At 34.5% G+C, this 12142-nt stretch overlaps 1 protein-coding gene and 1 long non-coding RNA gene across 2 annotated transcripts; one reads left to right on the top strand and one right to left on the bottom strand.

Annotated features, from left to right (window-relative positions):
- Positions 1–1013: 1013 nt before the first annotated feature.
- Positions 1014–5801, bottom strand: LOC7454500 (protein IQ-DOMAIN 23). Its single transcript, XM_002322425.3, has 4 exons — positions 5266–5801; positions 2830–3030; positions 2082–2156; positions 1014–1970 (listed from the first exon to the last, which is right to left on the bottom strand). The coding sequence occupies exons 1-4, from the start codon at positions 5608–5610 to the stop codon at positions 1236–1238; spliced, it is 1356 nt and encodes a 451-aa protein (XP_002322461.1). The 5' UTR covers positions 5611–5801; the 3' UTR covers positions 1014–1235.
- A 3982-nt stretch (positions 5802–9783) lies between these two features.
- On the top strand, positions 9784–12119 carry LOC127904371 (uncharacterized). Its single transcript, XR_008057489.1, has 2 exons — positions 9784–10958; positions 11659–12119. It is a non-coding gene; the product is annotated as an uncharacterized LOC127904371 (long non-coding RNA).
- Positions 12120–12142: the final 23 nt, after the last annotated feature.

A 12142-nucleotide genomic window follows, 5' to 3' on the forward strand; every position in this document is an offset into this window, starting at 1 on the left:
ATTGGGATTTCATAAACTAGCTAAATTGTAGAGAAAATTCTGATGTAATAAACTTTGAATATCAATAATTCTTCAAATAATCAAATTTATTCTGAAAAATAAGTTAGACAATCTTTTTGATACTTAGTTCTTGAACTAAATCCTAATCCTTATATAAAAAAAATCTTTATTGAAAGTTATTCGATTAATATAGAATCTAATTAGTATTAAGATTTCTAAACCAAGTAAGAAAAAAAAATTCTGAAATAATTTTTGTAAAATTTCAGTCCAATCTATCATGATTAAAAATCACATAATAAACATCAATACTATAACATTGCAATTTCTAGGATCTGAAATTGAAGACAAAATGAGATGAAACAAAGACAATTTGCACCCTCACCTGCTGTTCAAGTCGTATTCCTCTGACTGAATTGTTCCTGCTATGTCACCATCACAATTAAAAATTTCACATCATCAACATTCTTCAACATAATGATTCCTTGGGCATGTTCTGGGAATCCAAAGTTTTACATTTGACTGATATAGGCACTAAACAAGATATAGAGGCTGTTCTTTTTAACCGCGATGCATTAGTGCATTCTTTTCACTTTGATATGTAGCCCTTTCAGACAACCATTGACAGATCAAATGGGACCATCCAATGTAGATAAAACAAGTGAAATGGTCTAGTTTCCGTGAATCCACAGTGAGATAAAGATACAGATTTTGCTATCTGTTTGCTTCTAACTCGTTAGCTTTGTGATTGATGTTAGCTTAACATGGCAGAAATTTTTGGCATTTGTAAGCAAATATTGGCTATGCTAAGGACAGTCGCAGATCTTAACCCTCTATACAAACCAGTCCTGATTCCCGGCGAGGATCCGTGCTACATGCAGTCACGACTGTCTTCAGCAAAATCCTTGTTCGAATGAAAATAGTTGAGCCACTGGAACCAAACATTTCTTGCATAATGTTTCAGCATGGCAGAAAAATTGGATCATATATTTAGACACAAGAAGAAACAAGAAATATGAGAAAATATGAGCAAACTATAATAATACTTGAACATTGTTGGAATAAAAGAAGGTACACGCACAATTTTGGGATATTACATCAATCTGAAACACTCAAAATGTTAAAAGTTCAGTTCTGTAAGGACAGTTTGTCAGATCATGATCAAATAATTACAACAATAGCATTTGCGCACACACCGGAAAAGGAAAAGGATAAACAGATAAGAAAATAAACAGTTGTCACCTTAAGTTGGAAGTTCCTAATCTATTCGAGTAGCCAGAAGGAAGTTCAGTATTTTGAGCAAAACCCCTTTCTGATCGAATGTCTGCATCATAATACCCTTGAACAGATCTTCTGCTTGAACCGTATTTCTCAAACTCAAGCCTCTGCCTTGGGGCACTTTGTGACCTAACCTTGGCTCGAGATGATTCTGTGTTAGACATGTAGTTGGGGTAACCCGGGTATCCATTAAAGAAGCCCCAAGAGCACTCACTCCTTGTGGGCGTAAAATGGCCTCCACCTTTTCTACCACTACTTCCAGGTCTAGATGTTGCAGAAAACAGACGAGGGCTATTCTCAGCTGTCCTTGAAACTGCTTCATCATTTCCTAGGGGTAATTTAAGAGAGTACAAAATTTCTCCTGAAGGGATGCTCGGCATTGGATTTGGTGCTTTTTTTGATATTTTTGATGGAGAGTCAAATGTCATAAAGATCTGATTGTTATGATCTGAAGCCAAAGCATGCTGTGAAGTCTGAAATGTTCGATTACTTTGTTGGGATTTCACATGGGGCTTCCAAGTGTCTACTTCAAGGATCTTGTCACTCCTCTCGTCATCAGCATGTCGATTTCTCAGTGGATTGCTGCCATGGTCATTCCATAAACTTTCTTCCATCCAACGTTCTAGCCAATTTGAACCCAATTTTACTTTGTCAAAGTCAATGCTCTCCCTAAAGTTTGCATTTGAACCACATCTCTGCATGTATTGAAATGGAAAAATGCACTCAGAGTTCCGTAGTGAATTGCTATATATTGAAGGCAATGGGATAATCATTCAAAAGAATTTATGAAAACAATCAAGTGGTACCTTGAGAATTGAGGGGCCATCAAATTTGGTACTAGAAGCACGAAACAGGTGATCCTTGGAAGGACTTGCTGGGACCTGTGGTAAATGTAGTTAAGGGGTGGGTATCACAAAAGAAAAAAAGCACATATATCAACAATCATATCAAAGCTTTATATCTTTTCTAGTTGAGTCACATGGGTATGCATTGATCAGGTGGAGACCAGTTGTCTTGGCCTTGTAAATTCTGCAACTCATGGGTTTGCTCAATGAGATGCCAAGCAACAAGTGAGTTGGAAAATTGTTCACTCCATAAGATAACAAAAAGATTGAAGGGTAAAATGATGATAATTTAAGAGCCATCACTAAGATGCCCTCTTATGCTCATCACAGCTGTCTCTCAATCCACATCCGAATACCATATACCGTTCTTAAGGGACTAGTGTAACTTGAAAAATTGCAAAGCCAATTGCCTTTCAAGTTTAGCAACAAGCATGGAGAAAGCACTTTTACCATGCTCCATGCTCGGTTTCTTTGCATTCACATGCACCTTTTTTTCTTCCTTAAATAAAAAAAGGATAGATTATATTTTACCAGTAAGTTGCCATGTGGACGTGGTCCTTCAAAAATAAAGCATAGATGTGCATAGACATTTGTGCAGGCCCATGGCAAGCATTTGAAGTGCCATACTCAATCACTCGTAGCATATTACAAACAGTTAGACATTTTTTAAAACCAACAACTAAATAAACAGAAAAGGAAGTATGCTTACAGCATATCGAGAATGGGAGGACTTGCTAGTAGTATGCCAAGAGTCGGACACATGACTGCGACTAGCACGGGCTCGAGCCTGCAGTCTCACTAATGTTTGCATACGCCTAAGCATGTCTGCTGTTTGCTTTCTCACAATGTGGCCTCTCACTAACGCTTGAAGCTTCACCAATGCTTTTAGTGCCCTTAGTGCCCTCCTTGCCTTCATTGTCACCAGAAAAATAAAAAAAAAATCAATATCCACTATACCAATCAAATGGATGTAAGAAAAACAAAATGCAGAACAATCATTAAGCACTTGTATTGCTACATGCCTTAACCATAACCAAATTTTAATATGAAAAATAAAACAAATAAAAAAAAGCGTTACATTATGGAATTATTTAAGTTTCAAAGATCAAGTTCTTCTGGCACCAAATTCCAGGAATTTTAAATGCAATGGATCAGATAAGCATGCTATTTAAGAAGAATATGAGAGGCACGGAGTTCTTGAAAAGGAGGTGTGGGCTTAATCATTATTTCAACACACACAAAATTAAAAAAATAGAACATGGTAGTGGAAGGACTCGAACTTTCAACCAAATTGGCTGTAAAGTTGTTCTTGGGCAGATAAAATTGGAAAATCATTGCAAATTTAGGGACAGTTGTGTGAACTTTGATAAGAAAATCAACTGTCAAAAAATTATTTTCATCAATCAACTAAAGTTTGAAGTTGACAAATAAACAAAAAGCTACATTTCCCTTTTAAAAAAAATTTCAACTTGCAAAGAAACACATCAAGCCCTAGACTCCAAAATCCAAGAACACCTTCAAATTCAAGCTACAACAATATTAGAATGTTGGCCCTAATTAAATCGGTACTAAAAATCCGACCCAGTTGGAGTACTAATTACTCCTTCAATACCAGCTCATTTGACAATGATAACTTGGCCTGAACCTAGCACTTGCACATCTCATCCATATAATTCCATCCATATATGGTCCATTTGTTCATATTCCTAGATACATCATTTTGATAAACGTCCACCACAATACGGCTGTTATCATGAAAACCATTTCTCAAACTAATATAGGCATCATTTCAACAATCATCAAAACAATTCTGGGATAAATTAACAAAAAGAATTAACTTTTAAAGGATTAAATTAACCTGGAATGATGGTATGCATAAAAAAAATTGGAAAGTAATTTGAAAAAAAAAAGAAGCAATTCATAGCTGTGGGCATAATTCTGTGGGCTCCCTTTTTTATATATATTTATATATATACATACTGTAGAATCATGAAAAAGCAGACACTCAACCCCATAAGGCCATAACAACCAGCACCATCACAAAAAAAGAAAGAAAGAAAAGGTAGAGACCATACACAGAGAAATCACTCTGAATGTAGCAAGCAATCTGATCAACAAGTAAATACTACTTAATTTCTTTCTTTTTTTAATGATCAAGGGCATTAAAATTTGAGCCAAAGGGAATAAAAAAAAAAATTCAGATAAAAGGCTGGGAATTATGTTCCAGGGAAGAATGCTCATCATGTCATGAAGTCACAAGATGACACAAACACGTGAGAGGACATGCGTGAGACACAGGCAAAGGCAGATTTTTTTATTTTATTTTTTTGAAAAAAAGAATAGAATCAATTCTGTTTGAGCTATAGCTAAAAGTTTGATGGTGATATTACTCGAGGGTGTGACCCAATAGGCAAATACAGTAGTGTCGGTTACACCTTATTGGCCATAGAAGGAACTGTTTTTTGCTTTGTTTTCTTTTTGCGTTTTGGACCACCCTAAGAAAAGATATAGCCTTTGCATTATTTTTGTGGAAGGAATAGTTGCTATCACTTAATGAAACCAAGTGAAACGGTAGTTGAATTTTGTTATTAATAATTTAAACACCATGAAGAAGAAGAAGAAGAAGAAGAAGAAGAAGAAGAAGATGAAGAAGAAGAATTAGCCAATAGCTTATTAACTTAATTATTTTGCTACGTGGGTTTTAATTTCTTAATTGCCAAGTCTCCAATTTGAAAAATTAAAAAATTTACCACTACAACTTATTATCTTGGAAATTGAATTTCTATGCATTCAACAACTCAAGTTCCAAAAATTCTACCTTTATCATTTTAGGGACCAAAACGAAAGAAATACTATTCAAAACAATTTTTTTTATGCAAAAATCAAAGAGAATTAAATCTTTCTGCATGCATCCCCAGATATTCCCAATTCCCAAGTAACAATAATAATATTGACCATTCAAATTCGTTTTCTTCCTCTATTTATTTTCCTCATCAAGCAGGAGAGCTCAAAAAAAAAAAATCTCCGTGATGAATGACCAAAAGATCAAATCAAACGAAAGAAACAAACGCAATGGCCCTCAAATTGAAGGGGTATTTGTGGATGAAAAAACTCATGAGCATGAAAGAAAAGAGAGGACACTTACCAAATAACCACGAAAGGCAGATTGAATTTTAACCGCCGACACTTCCTCCACAAACCGGCGGTGACTGCCACCAAGAACATTACCACCACCACCACCACCACAACCACCACTAGTCAATCTAACAACCTCAGCAGCCGCTTGTGCAGCAGCAAGTGCAGCTTCAGCAACAGCAGCAGTAGCAGCTGCCACAGCTATTGCATGCTTATTAGCATCCAAATTATTAGCATCATAAGGAGTAGTTGATAACAAAATTTGATCAACCTTCTTGGACTGTGACAAAGAGGGTGTTGTTTTTGAAGATCTAGACTTCTTCTTGGCACCAAAAAGTCGCCGGAAAAAACCCATCTTTCATAGTTTAGAAAAGATGGGTTCTTCGAGAGATTTTGGTTAAAGAAAGCATTTTTAAGACAAGAAGAGAGAAAGAGAGAGAGTTCAGTCACTTTTGAAAGTTTGGTGTTTTTTTTGCTAATGTAATGGGAACGTGAGATGGGAGGGAGTTTGGATTTTTGAGGACAAGAGAGTCAGAGAGATTGGATTGTGTGTAAGAGAAGGTGAAGAGATAGACGCGAGTGAATGGAGTTTGTGGGGTACGTGCCAAGGGTATTGAGAGGAGGGCACTAGTGTAGGCCATGCATGGCCCCATGAGGGACAATTTCTTGTTGAGTGCTAATTGAAATTAGATTTTTTTTTATCTAAATTTTATATATTTTATCATTTTATTTTGATGTAAAGTTATTAAACTCGTATAAATTCTAGTCACTTAAAACACTGTTTTTATTTTTTTAAAAAAATTAATCCGAGTTTTGATATTGTTATGCGTTTAGTATAGGTAGAACAGGCTAAATCCCAACTAATATTTTTAAAACCTAATCCGATTTAAATCTTGAATTAACTTCTCTAGCCTCATCAATTCTAATCAAATAAATCTAATTTGAGATTTAAATTTAAGATGCCAATAATGAACATGAACTGTCTTAGCCTAGCTGCCTTTTTTTTTTTTTGAATGGAGGATGAAGTTTTCAAATGGAGGATGCTGATGATTACTCTCTAGGATATAGTTAATTATGGTTAGCTGTGATTTAAATGGTAGTTGATGGTTCATTAGATTCATCACTGTGTGCAATGATTACTCTCTGTGTGGGTTTTGAGAGAAATGAAGGATATTACTGTTGAGATCTTCCTTCCATATTTTTATTTCTTGGTTAAAAGTGGAGTGAGAGTGTGCTAGTGGTTTTGATTATTTTTTAAAATTATTTTTATTTAAAAATATATTAAAATAATATATTTTTATTTTTTAAAAATTAGTTTTGATATCAACATATCAAAATAATTTAAAAACACCAAAAAAATATTAATTTAAAACAAAAAAAATAAAAAAAAATAAATTTTTTTAAATAAATTTTTAAAATATAAAAACAAACATGATCTAAATTAATGAAATCATATAAAGTTTGTGAACTGTGTGCTTAATTAGGTTAATTATTTGTTACCATTTATATTCAAATCTTCACATGCTTTTTTTAAAATGCAGAAAAATTAAAAAAAACCATTGTCTGGAATCAGCGTGCAAATTTCATTCCAAAAGTTTCTTCCCATTTCGGCTTAGATTGGAGGGATGGCACATGATCCTCTTTCGTTTATTTAAGATAGAATATATAAAAATAGTAAAAATAAAGAGAATATATCCGTATATATTTTCTGTTTTGAAAATATAAACATTCTCTCTAAGATTGTTTCGAATATAAATTTATTTTATGTTTTTATCCTTTATTTTAGGCATGTTTCTTTTATAATGAGATCTTAATATAATTAGAGAATATTTAATTTTTTTATTGGTTAAAGCCATGATGAGTATTACAATGGAAAAAAAATTGAAACATTTTCACTTCAACCACTTTTAAAAACGATATCGAAGATTAATTACATATTTGGTATTACCACTAAAATATTGTTTGTGTAAAATTTGAAATTTTGTTTTTCTTGTTTAAAATTATGTTTTTTAAATGTTTTTGGATAGTTTTGCTGTGCTGATATTATAAATAAATTTGAAAAAATAAAAATAAATTTATTTTAATATATTTTTAAATAAAAATAAAAATTAATACATAATACTGACAAACTACCACTAAATAAATAATGATGATAAAAAATAATGAACTTTATTTTCCCTCCGTAAAACAAAAGAAAGGACCTCATTTTCTTGATGTTGTCCTTTGAATTTTGAATTCATGTGATGGCATAAAGCTAAAAAGGTGAGCCATGTTCTAATCCATGCAAACTTATTTTGACTATCTGACCCATTCTTGTTGATCATCACTTTATGGCAGCTATTTCTATACTTCAAAAGTTTATCTTCCATGAGACTGTGGGGTTGGTAGCAATGGGTCAAAGCATTAAATTGCCAAGAACAAGACCTTTGGCACCTAACTGAATTAAGATGGAGTTCGAGTCAATTATGGTCGACTTCAAAAATCTTCTTTTCCAGTTTTGAATCTTGCTTAAAAAGATATGCTTTCGTGGACACATTTCAACTTTGTTGACCTTTCTTCCATACCATGAACGTTGATCATGGGGCTGCCTGCTTCAAGTTTCCACCGTTTTTTTTATATTTTTTTTCCCCAACTTGTATGGGTGACTAATGAATTTCTAGTTTTTTTCTCCTTTGGCAATACCTTTTTTGTTTTGGTTATTGTGATCTGGGAACTTGAACATTCTGTAATCCATGCAAGAGCAATCTGAAACAAATACTGGGCTAATCTAAAAGAGTCTTGAGTTTTGGTCCTTTGGCTCTTCTTCTGGGAAAAAAAAATTGTTTATTTGGATGGATGCCATATTGTCCTGTGAATACCCCTTAAAATCGAAGAGGGGCTCACAATTCTAATTCTTTTATTCAAGCTGTTCCAAACCAAATTAATGGAAAAATGGAACGAAACCAATCCAAATGCATCAATCTGATTCATTAAAACAAAGTTATTTATCTTTTATGTGTAGAGATTAAGTTATTTTTCAATCAAATTTTAATGTTTCTGTGGTTTTATTTGAACTTGGTTACATTTGTGTCAGAAATTTAATCTAATAGACAAAATTTGAGCACTATCGAATGATCTGAACCACATCTCATGGGAACTAGGGGAACATAGAGGATTTTTGCAATGTAACAGGATGTTTTATGATCAATAGACATGATTCGGACAACTTCCCATCTGTGGCTATTAGCCCAACAAGCATCCTTAGTGCTGTTCGTAAATTTTGATGGCGGAGACCATTAGGAAACTCTAACCTTGAGTGTCTGACCACATAAATTAGCAGATTAAGCCAAGTTATCAGTAATGAAAATAAATGGAGATAGGTCTGAGAGAAGTAGGGAACCAAGCTAGCTATTGGCTCCAAACATGATTAGCATTTGGTTTTCTATGCTTGTCAAGCAACCTGCATTTTGTGACCAAATGGTGGAGGAAATTTGCCATTTGAAATTTCACAAATTCAGCACAAAGTCTCACACCTGATATCATCCTCCGGAAAAGCTATAAAAGTCTCTGATTCTGCATGCAGTTTTTGTCCCTGTTGTATCCAGGAGCAAGCAGAAGAAAGAAGGATGGTGATTCTGCATGCAGTTTTTGTCCCTGTTGTATCCAGGAGCAAGCAGAAGAAAGAAGGATGGTGATTCTGCATGCAATTTCCTAGTTGTTGCTAATGTTATAGGACTTAACCTCATTTGTAAAATCCATTGATCTTTATTCACTCTAAGTGATTCCAGATTTCTTTCTCTTCTCAGTTTCTTAGAATTGTTTCATGTTCTTTCTGATATATAGCAAAATCTGAATAGAAATAAATTAAAGCACAAAATGCAGATTTACTTACTGTTAACAATGAACAATCTTTCTTCATTTCCTCTGTTACAATGTGAAGGAAATCTTTCCGTTGCCTACCGAGTTTAGCACGCCTTTCATTCAACGTATTCCTCAGTATGTTTAGAGGCCTTTGTGATCTCTTTGTCTATTTCCTTAAGCTTCTTGTTTTCTTTAACTTGAATACCATAATAGCATGTGTAACTCCAACCGTTCAAGAGGAACTGTACTTTGAAACCTGCAATTTGAAAGGCTCTCAAGTTTTTCCACCAATTGAACGGGAGATCTTTCGAAATGTCAGCAACCCTTGTGGCGCACGTGCTTCTTACTTTTCCACACAACATCATTGATGTAGCCGGGCTAGAAAAAAAGAAAGGTTCTAAGCATCAAACGGGGATCTATCATAACTAGAAGATGATGTGCTGTCAATGGATTAAGACACAACATCATTGATGTAGCCGGGCTAGATAAAAAAAAAAAAAGGTTCTAAGCATCAAACGGGGATCTATCATAACTAGAAGATGATGTGCTGTCAATGGACCAGGAGAGAGTTACGCTCAATAGAAAACCTTATCACACCAGACTAATAATATAAAAGTCAAGCTCAAATTTTTTAGATAATTCGAGACTCAGTTTTATAGTGGAGTTTGCATGCTTGTGCTATTCCTCCTCCAAAAGACTCTTAAATTACACCTTAAAAATATTATTTGAGATAATTTTATTATTTTTCCTTGATTTTTCAGGATTTCATATGATTTTTGAATTTCTTGTTATTTTTTCTTTTTTTAATTAGGGATTATGATTTTCTTGGTTATAGTTGGTTTTTGGTTTGTAAACCTCTCAGAAAGAAGTAATATATCGGACTTTATTCTAAAAAATAAAGCTAGAAATTAGGGTTCTTGTTAAGCTAACCTTTTTTGTCAAACTTTGTTGTTGTCTTATTTGTTTTTGTGCTTCTAATCACGATGAAATACATCTTCACCTTTGGACTTTGTAAAGTGGATTCAGCACTGATATCCCCATATCTGGCATACAAGTCTTCAAAGTTTGGAGCCAAGTCCCAGCTGATGAAATGATCGTTAGCTTTGATGACCTTCTCATAGTCTTGCCCAACTCTTACAGTTCCACCAGTTGCAATATCCAGCGACTTCATCAAAGCGTTGTTTGATTGTATGCTTTTCCATTTTGCATCCCATATGGGACTATAATGCTTTTTGTTTCTAATAATAATACTTGTCTTGTTGCTTATGCACCGGCAACTCTGTTCTGAACAATAATGTCTCCTAAGCCTTCACTCGCTGAATTGTCATGAGATAGTTTTGCTACGCCTTAGATATCACCATTAGCTTTTGTAAGCTTATTTGCCTAGATTAAAGTGTTTGATCGTTTGAAGAGGGTGTTGAAATTGATCTCAACAAGCCGTTGTACTGCGGTTTCTTGCGCTCTGAGGCCCATTACACTCTGGACAACTGGACTACAGAACTGGAGTATCTCATTCATCCCATCTATTCCTTCCATGTCATCTGTGAGCAAGATTAAACTTGCTTGTGCTATTATAGAGATATGCTATAAGGTTGTTGTGCAGTGGCTTCTTGAGGACTTTCTTGTTGACTTCCTACACTATCTTGAATCGCTAAAATACTGGAAACTAAACAAGCAACGAGACAGTTTCCGGGCACGCAGAACACCTAGCGCCTGATATCACAGTAAACCATCACCCGCTATCATCCATTTCAGCGTTGAGGCTTTTCTCAGGCGTTCGGCTTCGAGGGTAAGAGTACAAAAGCTTTGTGCACTCTAGAGTCCTGTGTCGCCCTTTTAGCGCTTCCAAGTTTGCTGTTACTGGTATGTCTCCTCCTCCTTGTCTCAGAGTGTATTATTTTACCTTTGTATTGCTTATCTATGTGCTTAAAAGCTGTGATTTTGGCTCTGTATTCTTTTGAAAAGTGAGCTTTGATGACATTCATTTGTCAAAGTAAGCTAGGGTGAATCAGGGAATGCTACTGTCACTGTCAGGTCTAATGACATAGGTGATTCCGTAGAGAATAGGACAGTATAAAAAAAAATCAGCTATTTTGTTATTTTAAAACCCTCAAATTAGACTTGAAAGATTCTGTTTAATCAATTTTGTTATTTTCCTTTTATTTTTCTGATTTTTATCTTTTTTTCAGATTTTATATTGTTTCTTTTATTTTACTTAGGATTCTGATTTCACTATTTTGCAAGTTGTAAACCACTAAAAAGAGGCAGACTACAAGTCTACAACGAGAGAAAATATTCAAAATAAAGTACAACTTATTTTGCTTGCTGTCTTCGTGTCTTGTTTCCGTCGGCGTCACTCATCACTTCATCATTTTCTGTCATTCATCTCAATCATCCAATATTACTGTACGAATTGAAAATTATGGCAGTATGTTAAGCTCTTGCAATGAAGATGAGAACGTAGAATTGAAAGGTGTTTTCAGAGGGGATGTAACTGTGGCAGGAGAGACATCTTCCAATGACCACAGCAAGGATAGTGAAGTCTCTCTTTTCTCATGTTCAGATTTGATAATTGCTTTCAGTGGTGATGAAAATATGGAAATGGATCGTCTTTTAGCTGCTCCTGGAAGGGAGACAACTGACGTCACAGAGACATCATCCAATGACCAGAGAGAATATAGTAATAGCAACCCAAAACTTTCCCTGTTTGCAGACAAGTCATATGAACATTTTATGGAGAAGCTTGATTCTAGCACTAATTATTCTTCGAGGTTGTCAATGTCAGGGGTAAATTGATCCCTCGGAAATTCGCCCTGTTCTAGAAAAGCTGTGCTCTAAATATGGAGATGTCAGTGCAGAATCCACGTTAAGTCCACGAGTGAAGAACTATATCACTGTCATGCTGTGTCGGGCTAGGTACAGCATCTTTTATTTATTATTATTTTTAATTTAATTTTGGATTTTCAATGTTAATTTCACATTTTGTTTTTAGTTCTACTATCTATATAAGGATTCTGATTGTCATTCCTTATATATATATATAAAAG

Source organism: Populus trichocarpa, chromosome 15 (genome assembly GCF_000002775.5).
Source record: "Populus trichocarpa isolate Nisqually-1 chromosome 15, P.trichocarpa_v4.1, whole genome shotgun sequence".
Classification (NCBI taxonomy): domain Eukaryota; kingdom Viridiplantae; phylum Streptophyta; class Magnoliopsida; order Malpighiales; family Salicaceae; genus Populus; species Populus trichocarpa.